Source organism: Phoca vitulina, unplaced genomic scaffold (genome assembly GCF_004348235.1).
Source record: "Phoca vitulina isolate PV1807 unplaced genomic scaffold, GSC_HSeal_1.0 scaffold3, whole genome shotgun sequence".
NCBI classification, from domain to species: domain Eukaryota; kingdom Metazoa; phylum Chordata; class Mammalia; order Carnivora; family Phocidae; genus Phoca; species Phoca vitulina.
Window position 1 is genome coordinate 37,057,978 of NW_022589706.1, and position 19,479 is coordinate 37,077,456.

General features: G+C 37.8%; 2 protein-coding genes across 19 annotated transcripts in view; one reads left to right on the forward strand and one right to left on the reverse strand.

Moving 5' to 3' along the window:
- Positions 1 to 10,407, forward strand: part of FIP1L1 (factor interacting with PAPOLA and CPSF1) — a 77,164-nt gene extending 66,757 nt beyond the window's left edge. For all 17 annotated transcript variants that reach the window (XM_032400360.1, XM_032400361.1, XM_032400367.1 and 14 more), the window contains 3 exons: positions 1,920 to 2,133; positions 9,204 to 9,341; positions 9,957 to 10,407. In XM_032400360.1, coding sequence (XP_032256251.1) covers positions 1,920 to 2,133; positions 9,204 to 9,341; positions 9,957 to 10,104 — 500 coding nt within the window. In that variant the 3' untranslated portion in view covers positions 10,105 to 10,407. The remainder of the gene's footprint in view (positions 1 to 1,919; positions 2,134 to 9,203; positions 9,342 to 9,956) is intronic.
- Positions 10,408 to 11,478: 1,071 nt separating this feature from the next.
- Positions 11,479 to 19,479, reverse strand: part of LNX1 (ligand of numb-protein X 1) — a 90,552-nt gene continuing 82,551 nt past the window's right edge. For both annotated transcript variants that reach the window (XM_032400359.1, XM_032400358.1), the window contains exons 8-10: positions 18,942 to 19,170; positions 12,000 to 12,158; positions 11,479 to 11,630 (exon numbers count right to left, since the gene is read on the reverse strand). In XM_032400359.1, the coding sequence (XP_032256250.1) occupies positions 11,495 to 11,630; positions 12,000 to 12,158; positions 18,942 to 19,170 (524 nt within the window). In that variant the 3' untranslated portion in view covers positions 11,479 to 11,494. The remainder of the gene's footprint in view (positions 11,631 to 11,999; positions 12,159 to 18,941; positions 19,171 to 19,479) is intronic.

Here is a 19,479-nt window from a genome sequence, read left to right on the forward strand (position 1 = left end):
ATAATCTTTTTTCTTTCTATTCTTTGAAGTTTATATAATATTAGAATGGTCTGTACCTTATAAGTAAAACTCACCTGTAAAAACCATCTAGTCTCTTGGGAAGGTTTTTAAATTACTGATGAGTGTCTTTCATAGTTAGGGGAGTAAAGATTTCTTTTCATTCTTGAGTCACTTCTTGGTAAGTTATTATTTGGAATTAGTCCATTTTAGCCAAGTTTTTAAATACATTGGTATAAAGTATATTTTCTCTATTCTTTCATCTCTGCAACATCTGTAGTTACAGTTTCTTTTTGGTTCTAATTGTTTATGTGGCCTCTTTTCTTGTCAGAATATTGTTAAGCTTTATTTGTCTAATCTTCAAAAACTACCTTTCAACTTTTTCTTACTGTATGATTCTTTTCTATTTACTTGACTTCTACTTGTATATTCATTATCTCCTTTCTGTTGGATTATTCTGTTTGTATTTAAGTTCTTAAGTTTTGGAAGCTTTAGCTCATTAATTTTCCATCTTTTCCAATGTAGTGTTTTTTAAGATTAGATTTCTCTCCAGAACAGTTTGCATCCCTACACTTTTGATATGTTATATTTTTATGTTTATTCCTAAATGATTTAAAATTTATTATTTTTTTGACCCCTGAGTTTTCAGAAATGTGTCTTTAATTTGAAATGTGTGGAGCTTATGGTGTCTATTATCGTATAAAAGTATGTAATATATTTTTGTAAGTGTTTCATATGTGTTTGAGAAGAATGATTATTATTTAACTGTTACGGGCAGTATTCTGTGTTATGTCCATTAAATGAATCCTGTTAAAAGTGTTTTGCTCGGATCTTCTATATCTGTAGTGATTTTTTTTGTCTGCTTCAAGTGGCAATAATTGAGAGTATGTTAATCTTTCGTGATCATGGTGGATTTTTCTATTTCTACCTATATTCATGTTAGTTTTTACTCTCTAAAAATTAAAGCTTGTGTTGCTAGCCACCTGGAAGTTTAGTTTGTTCTGTCTACTTGGTGAGTTGCATCTTCCATTCCCTGTCCTCATCCCTTCTGTCCCAGGTAACCTTTTGTGTGAGTCTTCTTTGTCATTAATCAAGCTGCTCCTACAGAGATGGGGGGATTGGTGTTTTCCTGTTCCTGCCTTCCTTTTACTGTCAGCCATTTTGTGTGTTTATATGTCTCATATTCAGAATATAGAGGGGTTTTTTTGTTGTTCATAGTTTTTAAAAGTACAAATCAACAAACTCTATCATTTAACTGATGAATTGAGTCTCTTGAATTATTGTTACTGAACTAATCAAACTTTTCTCCTCTAACTCCTATCTTTTCCAAGTCTTTTTGAACTGAGTTTTTCAGATGATTTTTTAAATTCTAATTTTCCTTATATTGTTTTGAAATGATACATTTTGTTTCTATTATTTTAGTGGTTACTCTTGGAATGTATTATGTATATCTCATAGAAGTTCTTTTGGTCAGGTCTATTAAAACTTTTGCTTCTTTTTTAATCTATGAATGTCTTTGTTTTATTCTTGAGATTTAATTTTGTTGAGTACACATTTCTAGGTTGGCCATTACTTTCTCTCATCTTTGAAGATGTCTGGTTTACATTTTTGGTTGGAAAGTTTGTGTTATATCTAATTCTGGTTCCTGTTCATTGACAAATGAAGAGTCTTTATATATTAGGTCTTTAAGGTTTGCTTCTGGATATTACCCCAAACTGTGGGTATTCACCATATGTTACATCTCTTTTCTATTTATAAAATAGGTTTCTGTTATAATCTGATGAAGCATTTTTGGTGGGAGTTTTGTCCTTTTCAGTAGGTTTGGGTTTGGTTTTTTTTTTTTGTTTTTTTTGTTTTTTTTGTCTTTCTTTTTTTAAAGTGCTGTGACTTTTGTTTTTAATTGTTGTTTTTGTTTTCTTTAGTTGCCTTTCCCCACCTTCCTGGTTCTGCTCCTTCGTGGCCTAGTCTTGTGGATACCAGCAAGCAATGGGACTATTATTCAAGAAGAGAGAAAGATCGAGATAGAGACAGAGACAGAGACCGGGAACGAGACCGTGATCGGGACAGAGAAAGAGAACGCACCAGAGAGAGAGAGCGGGAGCGTGATCACAGTCCTACACCAAGTGTTTTTAACAGGTTTGTTGAGTGTGCGGGAATTTGTACACGTGTTTCATGTGCACAGAGTTTATATTTGGTGCACAGATGGAAAATCCAATTCAGCTGGGAAAGGGTTGCTTTGGGAGTAGTTAGGAGATAACCATTTTATTTTATTTTATTTTTTATTTTTTTAAAAATTGTACTGAGATAATGCCATCCTAAATCTCAGGAGATAACCATTTTAAAAGTGTCAAGGCTTATTTAATTCATAGAGGCTTTCCATTATGTAAAGCAACAGTCTTCAGTTGGTTTACTTCTTCCGTAAAAGAATTTGAAAATATTTTTATCTTTCCATCTAAAATTTTTCACCTTAAGTTTAAATAGTTGGCGATAGAGATATAATTTCCAGTGTATTGTAAACATTACAATTGTAAAGTAAAATCATCACTCTTTTAAACATATCCAATGGGTTAAGAACATCATCCATTTTTTTAAAATGCGTATAACAGGTTCTCTTTAACAGAAATTTTACGTTTCTCTATGCTTGAATTCTTATTTCTGAGCCATTTCCCCCAAAGAATTTTTTTCTACTGTAAAATATTTTTGTTCTTAAATAAGTTTTTTTTAGTTGATCATTCTATCCATCTTTCCTGCAGCATACCTGTGGTAAGTTTAAATGTCTAAAAAAAATTGATGAATGTAAGATTAAGTATTTTTAAAATTTTTTTCCCTGATTTTAATTATTACTTATTTTTATATATGAAGATAATGCAACTTCTGAAAATAATTTAGTGGAACTACATCCCTTAATGTTATGAAGGACCTTCCACCTATCCCCAGTTAATATATGTATCCATGAGTGAATATTACCATTGTTAGGAAAAAACAGACTTTGCCATTAATTACATTTCTTCTAAAAAAAATATATAGCAATGTAAACAGTGAGAAACCTTGTTCACATAAAATACTTAAATGAGGATTGATGGAATTTTGTTGTGGCTCTGTCATTTAATTATTTGAGCACCTTTAGCTTCGGTGATATGCCAAAATTACATAGTTAGCCTACCATCAAAATTATTTTTAAGGATCTGTTCAGCCCTATCAGCCATGACTCAACTTTCTTAAAAGCAGAATTGGAAATCTCCTGATTTGCAGAAGTATTTGTTACTCAGTGTAACTGTTTCCTAGGGCTGCCATAACAAAGTACCACAAACTGGCAGCCTGGAACAACAGGTATTTACTCTCTGCAGTTCTGTAGGCTAGAAGTCTGATGTCAAGGTGTCAGCAGAGTTAGTTCATTTTCATAGGCTCTGATGGATAATCTATTCCATGCCTTTCTTGTTGCTTCTCATGGTTGTTAGCAATCCTTGGTGTTTCTTGGTTCATAGATGCATCACCCCCATCTATGTTTGTCTTCATATTGCATCTTCCCTTCTTTGTCTGTGTCCAAATTTCCCTCTGTTATATCTAATGATATCAGTCATTAGATTAGAGTGCATGCAAATCCATTATGGCCTCCTCTTAATTACAGCTGCAAAGACCCTGTGTCCAAAATAAAGTTACATTCACAGGTATGGGGGTTAGGACTTGAACATATCTTTTGTTGGGGGATACAATTCAACCCAGTACATTCAGGAATTAAAATCTAGTTTTCTCAGTTTCATGGAAGAACACCAGAAGGACTTCACCAAGACTTATCAAAAGACTTCTACCTTGTTATTGTTTCTTTTAGATGCATCTTATTTAACTGAATATGCTCAGAAAGGATTGTTAATTTTAATACATCTTTGCAAAAAGTCCTTAAAAAATGAAACATCTTTATATGTGTTAAATATTTATTGTCATGAGTTGCAATTTTTCCCCATTCCATTTATGGAAAATAGCTACCATGTAACTTAGTTGGTAAAAGACAGCTCTCCTCAAGCCTAACAGCCAAATCACACTCCATTTTTATCAGAGAAGTCTGACTTTATTTTTCTGTTCACTTAAATGAATATAAGGTGCTGCCCCCAGCACTTTGATTTGCTTTCCTTCAAAGGGACTTGTGTGGGTTTTTTGTTTTTTGTTTCGTTTGTTTTAACTAGATCAAGGAAAATTGTTACGACTTCCGCTACACTACTCAACAATATATCTGAAGCTAGAACATCCCAGAATACAGAATACTCCCCTTTCTTACTCCATAGTTTATCCTTGACAGAAAAATGTGTAAGATAGGAAGACCTAAAGCCTTATAGAAGCTTTATTGTTACTTGAATAAAATAGATCTGACATTAATATTTTAAATTAGGTATTTTTAATGCAATGATGGTTTTCGCACCCTGAGTCAGTGTGTCATAGTAAAATTGGTGAAGGAATGCCTTTTGTAAAGGGCTAGGAAGTTGATGATGAGAGAAGAGGTTGGCTAGAGAAGTGGCATGATGTTTTACCTGCTGCTGTATCATTAAGCAGTTTAGATTTAAGAAAGAATAAATACGGAAGTTGTGGATCTGGAAGTTAATTCCCTAAAACTTTTTGTGCCACTGGAAAGAGTTCGTACACTGCTGTGGTATTGGCGCATACTGCTGAACCAGAGAATGATCCAGAATTCTTCTATGATCCGCAAGGCCCAGGTCACCACACCCTCCTACATTTTTTTTAAAGATTTATTTATTTATTTTAGAGCGAGAGATCATGAGTGGGAGGGGCAGAGGGAGAGGGATTCCCAAGCGGACTCCACGCCAACCTACACCTTCCTGCATGTTAACCCCAGTTCTCTCTCGAGCCAATAAACCCCATGTTTTAGCTGTGCTCAGCTGGTTGCTCTTTTGAAAATTCCTTATCGTTTCATACTTCCTTGTTCATGTTGTTCCTCTCCTCTCTGCTTCACAAACTTCATTCTTCAGTGTCCAGCTCATGTCTGTCTTCTGTGAACTCTTCTGAACCCAAAAGAAAGTTGAATTATTTCCTTCACATGCTCCCTAGGTACTTAATGTATCTTCTTTAAAGCATGTGTTTCTTAGCAAACCTGTGCACAGGCATTGACCACCATCTCCCATTCTGTATTCTTAGCACTTTGTACAGTAATGCCTGGCACACAATGAATAAAATGACTTACATATTGCAGGGGAGGAAGATGAATATAGTAGAGAAGAAACAGTTTTGAAAGTTGTTGAATAAAACTGTTAGCTAGGCAGCTTTTGAAATTAATAAAAATCAACCTTTATGACTATAAAAGTAATTTTGGCATCTCATTAAACATATCAGACTTGGTACCATCACAATATAGAATGAAATGAGTCAGAACATTTTTTATACCAGCTATTTTAATGGATGAGATAAATGTACATAGACAGTTTTTTGATTTTGCTAGATGAGATGAATAATATATCCATTCAGGATGTGAGCGTATACTTGATTCAGGCAGCATTTGTTTTGTTAGATATGATCATGCAATTATAGACTTCTTAATCCAAAGAAGTCCTTAGGGATTATCTAAATTTTGACTTGGCAGATGAGGAAATGGACGCATAGAGAAATGAATCAGTGGTAGAGAGCCATTCTGTCAACTGAACATACGGTTGAGATATTACTTAAAATCTTTTCTTTCTAGTCTTGAAATTAGGTAGTTTAAAAATTGTTACTTTTCATTTTCTTTATTACTCTATGCAGTTTATTTCTTACGGGTGGGGGGAGGCAATTCATTCATTCATGTAACTGACATTTTCTGGTCCCTCTTATGTACCAGGTACAGAGCTGTGTGCTGAGGAATCCAGAAATATTCATACACTATTATTACCTATTTAAGCATATATTATTATCAAGGTGACTAGGACTGGTTAGTAGTTTGAAACTTTACCTAAAAAAAAATTGTGCCGGGCGCCTGGGTGGCTCAGTTGGTTAAGCAACTGCCTTCGGCTCAGGTCATGGTCCCGGAGTCCTGGGATCGAGTCCCACATCGAGCTCCCGGCTCAGCGGGGAGCCTGCTTCTCCCTCTGACCCTCTCCCCTCTCATGCTGTTTCTCTCTCTCTCTCTCTCAAATAAAAAAAGTCTCCTCTCTCAAAAAAAAAAAAAAATTGTGCCATAAGAAACAATAGGATTTATTAATGTTTTTCCTTCCTATAGCTGCTAATAATGACTTACACATTGTAAGCACCTGATAAAATTTTATTGACTATAAATTAGTAAAGATCTGATACATACATAAGCGTGTGTGTATGTGTATAATTTTGTGTTTGTGTGGTGGGATGTATGCTGTTAACTTTAGCCACATAGTGCATGATTCTGTTAAATTCAGGAGCATTACTTTCAGAAAGTTGAATTGTTTCTAATTGTAGTTCAAATGGAAATACATGAGATAGCACTGCTATTTCTAGAATGTATATGTTCACAAGTTAAGGTGCTGAATGTAAATGTGATAGGAAAGAAGACTAAAATGAATTGCTTTGCTCGTGTTCATAAATTTTCTTTGCATAAATAATACAACATTTACAGAATACTTCAGGCTAAATTCTGATTCTTCAGCTTCAAACATACACATAAGTGCTACTCAATTTTTATGGAAACTACAAGTGTTAATGATTAAACCATATTTGATTGCTGTAGGGCATCAGGAATCAATGTTTACATAAATCTGACTAAAAGTTCAAGGCCCAGGAGGCACAAGGTAGAGGAATTTTGTGTTGTTCTGAATTATCCCGGGAATAGTGTTCTCTGGGAAATCCCAGTGAGCTATAAGTAAGGGCCATTTCTAAAGACTGACATTTTGCAGTATGGCATATAGTATGTGCTGTGTTACAAATTACAGGGTCATTGTTTTGAAAATCATAGACCTCTTTCAACATCTGGTTTTTAGGCTGCTTAAGTGTGGGCCAGAAAGAAGGCTGGTCATTGTAGGGTGTTTGAAATGAGCTATAATGATTTCCAGGCCCAGAGAAACCTTTGTGCTGCAGCTGCTATCAGAGAAGGCGATGGAAGGACGGGTCTTCATACGTTCTGTGTATCAGGCCGAATCTTTTATCACCTCTCTAGTATGGTTATCATCATATGGCTGTCTTCAGAATCTTAAAGGCCTCACAGCTAACAGAATTGGTGTTAGGGTGAGAGGGAAAAGAGGTTTACAAATGACAAATTGAGATAATAAAATAACCTTAGTTATTTTTATGTAAATCCATTACAAAGAGGGCCTCATTTTTTGTTTTTTTTTAAAAGGATACTATTCACGGTAATACTCATTTGTCATGGTAATTCTACTTCAGAAACGTTATTACAGAGTCAGTCACCTTTACAAAAAGGTTCTGCTTCTAAAAAAAATTTAGCATTCAGTTGACTGAAGATGGGTGCGTGTTAGCTAGCTGCCACTTACTGAGGGCCTACTACTGTGCTAAGCACCTTATAAATGTTACTGCCAGTTCTCCTACAATCTTGAAAATGATTGTTGCCAGTTTTACAGATGAGAAAGCTGAGGTTCAGAAAGGTTAAATAATTTACCCCAGGTCACACATTTAGTCACTAGCAGAATCAGGATGTGATACCTGGTCTACTCTGCACTGCCTGTCCTAACACATTGCATTTCAGGTGACATGCTTCCAATGTCCAAATGCAAAAGTACATATTTATGGTTAGAAAAATGTGTATACACACAAGTATACATACACACATATGTATATATACACATAGGTATACTTCAAGTAAAATTTGTAGAATGTATAAGTATTTTAGGCAATAAGAACTTGGTCCGCAAATAGGAGTTGTTAGGTGTAGCACTACTGAATCATTACTTTTGGTAGGAGACCATAATTAAGCTTTTTCTTTTATATGGCTTATACTTTCACCTGGTTCTGTGTCCTGTTACTTTTACTCATATGCCTTAACAGCTTGATGCGTCATGCACATTACTGACTTAATTTGTATTAGACATTTCTAGAAACCAAAGCTCTTTAGTACATAGTGCTCTAAAAGATATTTTTATTCTAAGGGAGTTACTGATAATAGATTGCAGACAGTGTTGACTTCTGTGCTGAACCAAAAAAAAAGAAAACTTGAAGGATTGAGAGAATGATGGAGAGAAGAATATAAGTGAAGAGGCACAAAATGAGGATAAGTCTAGGGAGGTTAAAAAAACAAACTACTGGGCGCCTGGGTGGCTCAGTTGGTTAAGCGACTGCCTTCGGCTCAGGTCATGATCCTGGAGTCTCCGGATCGAGTCCCGCATCGGGCTCCCTGCTCAGCAGGGAGTCTGCTTCTCCCTCTGACCCTCCCCCCTCTCATGTGCTCTCTCTCGCTCTCTCATTCTCTCTCTCAAATAAATAAATAAAATCTTTAAAAAAAAAAAAAACTACTAACTCTAGTCCTCAGTCCCAGTTTCACCAGTTCATTCTATCCACAATCAGGAAACAGAGGTGTACCCCAGGTGTGCGCGCTTGCTGCTATCAGCCATGTGAATGCTGCCACCCCCAGCCACACACACACACACACGCACACACACCACCCCCCCCCATAATATTAATTGGGATGTCAGACTGTACGTATGTCCACAGGTAGTGTTCAGCCTGCGTTTTGTGTGGATATTGTAGAAGTTGCTTTGATGTCCCTCTGTTCATGTTTATACCTCTTCCTTGAATGTGCAGTGTACTCTTTATGTGATTGAAAAACTTAAGCACCTTCATCTACTTTCCACTATATAGCCATTGTGAACTAAATATTTTTATTTATAAAATCTTGGGCACACAAAGATTCTAAAAGAATTTTGGTTGGAAAGCTAAGATATACAAACATGCTTTTAATTTTAAAAGGAACAAAAGGAAATGAAGCTAGTTAAAATTTAAATCTGTTACAGCTCCCAATTCTTGAAGGAAAAATTGTTATATAAAATTTCTGCTCAGTAACAACTGTGAAAGCACAAAACAAAATTGGACCTTTAACGTGTAGTCGTTGTTTTATATTAGATGCAGTACTAATTTGGGAATGCCATTGTTTTCCTCTCAATTCAACAAAATTATGTTGCACCTATTCTGTTTAAGATGCTAACAAATGGAGGCTTCTGGTTTGGACTCAGATCACATCTCTTGTGGTTTGAAGTCATTAGAATTAACAGTCCAGTTGTCATGAGAAGGTTTTATTCCAATTTCAGTGACGAAGAACGATACAGATACAGGGAGTATGCAGAAAGAGGCTATGAGCGCCACAGAGCAAGTCGAGAGAAAGAAGAACGACACAGAGAAAGACGGCACAGAGAGAAAGAGGAAACCAGACACAAGTCATCTCGAAGGTTTGTGCTTTTATAGTGAATCCCTTTGAAGCAGAGAGAAACTGCTTTGACCTCAGAAAGTAAAAACATTTCCAAATAAATAGCATAGCATATGTGTTCCTAATTGGAAGATTAAGAATAATGTGTTGAAACAGTTCGTTCCTTATAGGCTCAACAAAGATTTTTTTAAATCTAACAAGACTGCATTTAGTACTCAGACTTACTACATTATCTTGTTGGGAGAGGGGTTTATTTAGCATATGAACCAGTAATATTTAATCAAAGAAAATTCAGGACCGCAAAGTCAAATAAATTGTATGCCTATTGTTTGCCTAAAATCAACCCTAGAAAGTACTTTCTGTTCTGATTTAGTGCTTTAGTTTCTAATTTATAGTAGTTTTTCAGAATAAAGTCTATGGGCTCTGAGAAGCTAGGATAATATCAGTGAAGGTGAGCCTGTAATATAAATACCACCTCCTTATGAAAGTCACATAAAAAACTGGTTACTCCTCAAAGTGTGTTTGAGAAAAAGAATGGGTTACTTCAAACCCAGTGTTATATTGACAGACACAGTGGGTTGATTTTTGTCACTATGTGTATACTTAAACATTAAGAACAAACCTTTTTTTTCTTCAGTAATAGTAGACGTCGCCATGAAAGTGAAGAAGGAGACAGTCACAGGAGACACAAGCACAAAAAATCTAAGAGAAGCAAAGAAGGAAAAGAAGCTGGCAGTGAGCCTGCCCCTGAACAGGAGAGCACCGAAGCTGCACCTGCGGAATAGGCATGGCTATGGCCTTTGGTGTATATTAGGGCCAGAAGTGTACCATAAATCTTGTTATTTTTCTGGATAATGTTTAAGAAATTTACCTTTAATCTTGTTCTGTTAGTATGAAAAGTTAACTTTTTTCTCAAAATAAAAGAGTGAATTTTTCATGTTAAGTTAAAAATCTTTGTCTTGTAATATTTAAAAAAATAAAGACAGCAATGACTTTATATCCAAGAAAGTAATCTGAATGAGTCACTCAGCAGGGAATTTTAAAGAGCTATGTACATACACAGTGTCTCATAAAGGTCAAGGTTCCAGCTTGGCCATAGTTTTCTTGAGTTAATCAAATAATACCACTCTCAAGAGGTTGCACTGCAAAAGGCATCTGTGAGTCTTGACATTAAAAGTAGTCTTTTGTCAGTACTGCTGTGGCACTCTTGCTTATCATATTGAAGAACTCGTATACAGTTTTGATACCACAACTTTTTGATAGGTTTTCAGCATTCTCAATTTGGGTTAACTAAATAGGCAACTTTTGTATCCTAAAAATTAGTAAAGGCATTTGGCTGGAGTCTGTGAAATAACTTGCCCTGAGGGTAGTTTCTATGGCAGGCACACGGACAAACCCTCGTCACTGTGACAGATTTGAATTGCCTCATGGCTTTCTATGAGCCGGGGTCAAGCTGGTTTGGCCTTTCTTGAGGCTTTTTCCACAGCTCATTGGTTGAGCAGCATGTGTTTTCATACAGTTACTAGCTACTTGTGACCGAAAAGACAAGAGCTTTAGATTAGTCGTTTCCTATTAAATCTATGAATACAAGTTTATAATTCTGTGAGCATTTTTAGGGACAAGCCTTAGGATGTATTTGTCGGTGATGGTAACAACATGGTTTTGAAAGAATTACTAGGATCCTTTAAATAGTGATAATAGAAATGAATTTAATATCACATACTAAAAGACAACTATAATTTGAAAAATATTTCTCATTTGATGAACATTTTTCAGCAGTGCACTTTCTCTGGCTGTAAATTGTTTTTTTAAATGCCCATAATATACCCTTTACAGACCTCAGCATATACCAAATTTTTAATTGTAGGATTTGAAGTCAGTGGGGGCATACAAATGATCTCAGCCGTTTAAGAGCTTTTTAGTGAATAGAAAAATATAAACTTAAAGTTGTGGAGTAATGAGAAATCCTCCGCCCTGAATAAGAACTATTAATAGGATTTATGTTTCGAGAATTACATTTTCTGAGGTGTAACTGGCTTTCATTAGATCATACTTTTCCTGACAGTTTACATTTTTACAGTGTATCCTTTAAATAAAAAAAATTGACAAGATAAATACATTGTTTCAACATAGCTTATCTGTAGTTTTCTGTTTTCCTATGACCCATCATTGATTCTATAAAAAAGTGCCAGGCCAAGAAACAATAGTAAGAGTAATCTTTCCTTTAAGTTCTTTCAGCATCTTTGCCAAGCAAGCATGTATCATTCCTGATGTACTTCTACCATTGACAGCCAGAAGAATATCACCACATCTAAAAAACATAAAACACATGATTAGCATTTTGATCCAGAGCTGGAGTCAATGCAAGTGTATTTGGTGGTCCTAGTTTTTGCTCCATCTGTCAATTTTAATTACATAAAATTCTAATTAAGAATACCTAATTAAGGCTAAAAAAGCCCCCTCCCTCATTTAAATCCTGCAAACTCTTCAGCTTCTGTTAGAAGGGACTTAGCTAAAAGCATAGGAAGTTGCTGTAAGGGACCAAGGAATTCTTAGAAATTGAATGCTGTGTAGATGTTTTTCTTACCAATAAAACAAGGTATATAGTACATGCGTTATTTCTAATGGGGCCAAGCTTTTGCATATATAAAACAAAATATTGGTAATTAGTCGTTATTACCTAATTCTTCCATCATTATACGCTGGTGTTCCTTCAACAATGGACTTAATAAAAAAAGGTTTGTTCCCATTATATTCTTCGTAACCTCCTACGATGCAGAAGCCCAGACTTCCAGCTGTGTTTCTTCGTAATATAACATCTTTACAGTTATACAGGTACCTGAAATAGAATGTGTAAGCAGTATACCTGCACAGTTAGGTTGAACTCTTAGTGAATAATTACTATGATTCATCTCCCATTCCCTTTATTGACATTTTTTTCAGGCTAAATAGCATTGGATGGGTTTCACTCAGAATTGTCAAAGCCCAGTGACATTCATGCTGTTAGTGGGCTTTTTCTAGTTGAATTGTTTTCCATTGCTATATACACCCTTTAAAAAATACTATTATGTTGTGTTTATATTAAACAAATTGGATAGGCCTAAATCCTTACTGATGAACCAAATTCAAGCAATATCATTTTTATTTAGTTGTGAATATAATTTTAACGAAGGCAAAAATCCTTTAAATGATTCTCCGTGAAAAAAACTTAAACCTAACCCTAATAATGAATGCAGTTGCGGAAGTTTTGACTTTTGAAAAATACCGTTTTAAATGTAGTTCTACATGTTTGGTAGGTTATAGAGAAGCATGCAGGCATAAAGTGAATGGAAATTGAGGTACATTTAAAGGTTTAAGAATGATTGATAATCGAAAAAAAACAGTAAACTGAATAGGAAGTTACAGAATGGGAGAATGAGAGGCCACAGGTCTTCTGTGAGTAGAATCCTCACCTAAAATAGATTAGATGGAAGAAACTCTTAATATTCAGTGGCACCTGGATCAGTTAACATAGGTGCAGGCCAAGTGTAAACTGTGTTAGAGTTGTGACACGTAGTGTCAGGAACTGGATTTGACTAAAATCCCCCAGTTGAGGAACTGGTTTGAAAGAAAATTAGCATTTTCATATTGGTAAAAATCAAAATATGATTGTTTTGTTTATGAGCTGTACCTTAAAATACTAACTGCTTTTTGAAAAGCCAATAAAATGTCTCTTGTGAAAGGTTTTGTTAAGTGATGAAGTTGGTCATTAACATTTGTTACCAAACTTGCTAATCAGTGTAATGTTTCATAGTGTTGCTGATTCCAACTTGAAATAAGCTTTGGCTTTGTTTGGGGGATAATGTTAGAGTGTAGGGGTAAAATTCAGTTCAACTTTGTTTTATATCTGTTGTCACACATAATTTACAATTATCAATTTCACTGATAGCTGAAGAATGATTTTCATTAAATAAAACAACTACTTTGATTGTAAAATATTCATCAGCTGTATTTCACAGACTTGATGTCAATAGTAAGTTCCTCCTGTAGGAGCTGTGGTATGTCAGCACATTTACATAATGGCTCACCCACTGCTCGTATACAAAGCAGGTAATTGGCAGTTCTCCAAATACCAGAGCATTACATTCCTTCCTGTGCCCAATACTTGAAGAATTGGGTGATTCTTACCCAAGGTCATGAGCAAATAGCTACCTTAACACTTCCCAGCCATGATTCCTTAAAACATATAAACGGGTACATAGAACAATACTTGAAACAAGTACTTCTTACTCCTTTGACCACTGGGTTTTTTTCATTAAGTATCACCTTGGACCTTATATTGATTCTTAGTATTTTATTTCATGTGGACAAGCTATAAATCTCAGTATCTAAAATTTATGTTCTAGTATAAAATTTTCAACCTAACATTAAGTCACGAATTGTGTCTATTTTCCTCGACTCTTGTTTTGATATTGGAGAGAAAGTATCTGTCTGCTTGGATCATCTTTCAGCAGACATTTATTGAGTGCACCCTACTCAGAACAGACAAAAATCCTACCCTCCGTGCCATGCATTCAAGTGGCTGGCAGTGTTACTAGTATTTTTTTTCACTCAGTACTTTCCTTCCTTTGTGTGGACTATTTCAACTTCATTGCAGCAACAAGAATGCAGTATGTTAAACCCTTTCAAAGTCAGGCCTTGGTTAGTTGGAACGGATGAGTACTGGGCATTTGTTTCTCACGTTGAATTACTTCACTCCCCATTGGGAAATGTGGAACCTGGCTTTGATCAATGATGTTCAGGATTTACCATTGAAATATTAAGTGACTTTAAATTCTAAATGTGAGCTTTTTTCCTATTCTGAACTCATTCTCTAAATTTAGGCCTCATTGAAGAAGAGTTGGCATAGTTTAAAGAATAGCAAGGAGTTTAGTAATTTTCTCCCAATGAGAAAATTATGGTTACTTCAAAAATCAACTCCACGTTAGGGACTACAGTGAAGTCCTGGGTTGCTCAAGAAGCTGTATATTTTTCTGTTTCACTGGCTGTTCCTTCTCAGCCTCCTTTAAGTTTCCCCTTTTCTCAGAGGACCTCAAAATTTCACTGAGCCTCTATACTACCAAAGTGTGGTTCTCAAACTATGTGCCTTTCAGGGCGTCTAGAGGTAAAAAAAATACTTTTATCAGAATAGTGAGATATTATTTGCCTTTAAAAAAAAAAAATCATTTTCTAATAAGCATTTAAGCTCAGAAGACACATGACAGGTGATCTGGCAACAGACCGAATGCAGAAGTAGATATGAGAGTCCAGTTATCTTTTGTTCAAGCCAAAGAGGTTTGTAAAAAAATGTTGCCGCTCTTCTCACCAATTCACTCCAAAATCTTTTCTGGGTTCCCAAAGCACCCTCTGCCTGCATAATAGTAATACATATTAACTCAGTCCTCCTCTGTCGTACTAGTCCAGACGAGAGCATGTTTTGAAAGACTTCCAGATGTGGAATTTGGGCCTGAAAGCCAACAGAAAATAAAGCAGAAGGTCTTCAGTGATTTCTGCATCCCCCCTCAGCTGAATGGCGTCCGCTCATTGGGCTAGCTTAGAGACCACATCGGGAGCTGCTGCCCAGGGGTCACTCCTGGCACACGAGGAACCACTGAGAAGGGTGAGGTATGTTTGCACTGTCCTGTATAAACCACTTTTACTCTGTCTGCTACTGCTTCTACCTGACACCCACTGGTTCAGAACAGGCCAGGGCTCGCTCAGTGTACGAACATTATCTTCTTCGTGATTATTCACTCTGTGTGTTGGACTGTACCTGAGGGCATGGTTACAACATCCTAGAAAAGGATTTCCTGTTTCTAGACCTGCTGACACATCACTTTTCTTCATTGGTAGAGAATCTTAGGTAACTGACTGGATCATACTTTAGGGCAAATAGGTTTCCTCAAAAATCTGTTATATTAAGGGGAAAATGTTTTTGAGTAAATGTATGACTTGGAGGGAAATGCCCTTGTGAATTAAAAAAATATATATATCTATTTTCAGCCTCAGTCTATAGCAGTTCAAACAAATAACTTGCTGAGGTATGACAAATGGCCTGAAATTCTTAGGACATCAGTCATGCCAAATGAGACATTTAAGCCAATGGTATTGCATCAATCGGGGAGAAATGGGTCTTTGAAGCTCTCTGCATTCAAGAGTAGAGATGTGAGGAGATATACCCATCCATAAAAATTGTAGCGGTGTAATGACTGGGGGCTCGCATCCTGAAACTAGCTGAGAGCCTGATAAAGGAACGTAACAGTGTTAAGGACGTCTGAAAAATGCCAGGATGGACAGACTTCTAGTTTCAAAATGTCAGAGTGAAGATTATGTTTCCCCTTCTGCTTTTAAACATTACAATAAGGGCAACTAGGAGACTTGGAAACAGAAATGCAAACTCCAGCTGAGACAAAACTGGGTCGCTACAGAAGAGGGAGAACTAACTGCCGAAGGCAGTGAAAGGGGGAAGACGGAAGCGAGGATGCCCACAGCTGGGGTCTGCAGGGAGCGGCCCACTCCGACGGGCAAAACACCCACTCCACAGCGGAACCCCAGAAACAGGCAGGCTGGCCTTTGGCAGAGCTTCCCTGGGCCCAATCTGACAGAGAAGAAGGGCACGTGTGAGGCCACGAGAAAACAAACATAACCCGAATGTACGTCCAGGGAGTAGTCTGGGTGGATGGGAGAGATGCGGACTGCTGATCTTGGTTTGAGAGAAGTGAAGCAACACAACCCCATGTCATAAAGTTACGCTTCTACCACTTGGAAGGTGGCCCCGGTTCCTTCCCCTGATGACCTTCCAGCCAATAGCTGCTCCAGGAAAAATTGACCTAACTCAAAGATTAAAAAAGACCTAGCAGGCAGACACATAAGACAACAGAAAAGAGGGAAAGTAACAGTAAAAACAGTAACACAAAAACCACTCACCAGAAAAATGCCGCCACAGAAATGAAACGCTACCATAGAAAATGAAATGTATAACCAACCACATCACTCTGAATTTAAAATACTCCTGAAACAATTCCTCTATAAACAAGAGATCCACATGGAGACGTAAGATTTCCAGGAAGACGTGAGACGAGAAAAGAAATGAGCTGACAGAGGAAAGACATGGAAGGGAAGAATAAAACCACCACCAAAATGAAAGTAGAAGCTGGAAAGGATAAGCTACAGTAAGTAATATGAAGGGCAGACCACAATAAGCAAAGAATGATTCAACAGAAAACACAAGACGTGAAACATAAAAGATATATACATATCTGGACTCCCTAGAAGAACCCAAAACATCTGTGATTTTGAAAACCAGGTGAAAAGGACAAGCCACGCATACAGAGGAAGAGATGAGAAGGGCCTCCCGCTTGTCCACACCGCCACTCACTGCTCGCTAACAGTGATGCGAAGCCTAGTCCCAAGAGTGATCCAATACTTTTCTGTCCAGGCAGCCCGTCCCATGGCTGGGCAGACGCTCTGTGGTTTCTGTAACCAGCTCTGTGGCGAGTGGACACCACGCTAGGACAGGGGCTACCCTGTACGTCCCTCACGAGTTCTTACTGCAGCATCGTTTGTGAAAGCAGGGGTGGAAAACAACCCAAGTGCTCGCTGCTCATAGGAACTCGTTCAATAATTATGGCTCATCTGTACAACAGAATGCTATCAGCCATAGACGAGAACAACACAGCTGGATATGTACTCACGTGAAATGACACCCACGGATATTCTTAAGATTTAAAAAAAAAAAAAAAATCATGGTGCACAATAGCGTGTGTGCTACCACTGTGTGTGCTTGTGTACACAGACGCCCAGACCAGGGGCCAGCAAACCACGGCCCAGTCCACCGCCTCTTTGTGACCCGACAGCCACGCCTATTCATGTGCATACTGTCTGTGGCTACTTCCACGCTACAGCAACGCTGAGTATCCGCAACACAGGGTGTGACCCTCAAAGCCTCACCTCCGGCCCTTTGCAGAAGTCTGCCAACCCCTGACATAGACTTTCCCTGCAAACACGCACAAGGAATTGGTAACAGTGACTACCTCTGCTGAGTGGGTCTGGGAGGATGGATCTGAGGGCACCCTCTCCCCTTTGGTGCCTTGGGATCCTACTGTGATCCTATCACTGCGAGGCGATGGGGGGCCCACTGTGGTGACTGCACACCAGTGTTGTCTGTGTTGGCGTCATTTCACACTGCCTGTCCAGTCCTTTCAAAGGAAATGAACCCCATCCAGACGACCCTTCTGGCAAGAGCAGGGAATTGCTGCCCCAGGCCAAGTGACAAAAAGTGGAGGGAGAGGAAGGCATCCACGTGGCTGTATTTGGAGTAAAAAGCATCTCATATTTTGTCCTGTCTTACATGAATGCACAGTGAGGAACTCTGAATACATGATGAATAACTTTCAAGCACCAAAAAAAAAAAAAAAAAATGACCTACTTTCATAGATTCCGGTTTCAGAAAGATTTTTAAAAAAAAATTTTTTAAAAAACACTCTCTTCTTCCACTCAGACTCAGTTCTAAAATGCTTGAAGGTTTTCAAACAGCCTCAGTGCTCAATTTTCAACTGTTTAAAAATATACTTATTTTAAAAATAATTTATCAACTAAGAAAGGCTCAAAAAGGAATCTAGGTCAGTGTATTTGAGACAGGGATGTTTTTTAAAACCTCATTTAAAATTTGGAAAAGAAAAGAAAAACAGAGAGACCATCCTATCTCCACCCTCAAGAAAAATGCACTAAAACCAAACATCCTACTTTCATTCATTTAACCCCATGGCACTTCATCTTCCGTGACTCTAATACTTAACATTTAAATCATGCATTTGGAATTTGTACGGCAATCCTTTGAAGGCCAAGGATTTATGCTCTGATGCAGGTGCGCAAACCCCAATTTATCTGTCCTTTAAATATTTAATTTCTGCATTTAGTCATTTAGTAAAGCTTCCCTTAAAAATTTTCCTGGAGTGTCTGAGACAATTTAATGGCTTCCCTGTAAAGCTCTAGTTACATCTCACTAAAATGACAACCCAGCTGCTTCCTGAAGTTTTATACAAGAACTTTACAAGAGTAGGAACTAGGGAGAGAGAGACTAAGACATACCCTCAATCAGCACGTGCTCAAACATCTGGGTACAGGCAAAATGTTCTTCTGCATTATGTTCAGCCAGGGCCCCACCAATGCTAAGGAGGTAAAACCAACAAAGGGTTTTACCTCCATGCAAGTTCTGAGGATTACCACTAGCAAATTAGGGAAAGGTAATCCTTCCCCTGGCTCCACGGTGGGTTGCAGAAGGCTGGATTTTAGCCTTCTCTCCCTGTCAGCTGAGCTCTCTGCTGCACGAGCAACTGACACAACCACAGAGGCGAGCTCCAAGGTCCTCAACATGAGTGGATAGCAATGTTTCCATGTCCAGCCTTTTATCCTGCCCTGGGCTTTCTGCATGCAGTTTCAGTAACAGAAGAGAAGACAGAATTATTTCAAATAGTCTTACAATCAAACCTGGGACTCATGAAGATGCTAGTGCCATCAATCAGCCCAAGAGAGTAAAAGAGTGCTCTAAGAAATGTAATTGTTTCCTCCCACACCTCTCCAAGCAGGTCATGTTGAGACTCACCGTGGTAATTCCAGCCACATGATCCAGGAGGGGGACCAGTCTCCGGCTGGGGCCATGTTGTGGTTGGAGTCCAGGGCTGCTGGGCTGCCTGGAGCTTCCTGGGGCTCACGTTCTTTGACTTCCAAAGCTTTAAGAACCACCAAGGAGGATGTACTTTTCAATAATGCAACTGCCTCGCTCCGGCTGACTTCTGTTAGTTCAATCCCATTCACATTTAACAAAATGTCACCTAATGGCCAGAGAAGCAGAAGCCATCCTTAGTAAGAGTGCAAACAGGAACTTCTGTAAAAGTGCCAAGGAGAAAGCACTGAGCGGGATGCGGGGAAGTGAGTAAGGTGAGGGGGCTTGTCATTAGCCTCCTGCATTGGCATAAGGCTGAGTTCTCAGATAGCAAATGGTTCGCGTGTGCATGTTTCAAGGCATTGGTAAGTTATGTTTGGAGGTTTCTAAAGCATACCCATTAGTGTTTGGCTCTTGCCTTTAAAAAAAAAAAAAAAAAGGAAAGGAAAGAGGGCTGCCTGGGTGGCTCAGTCGTTAA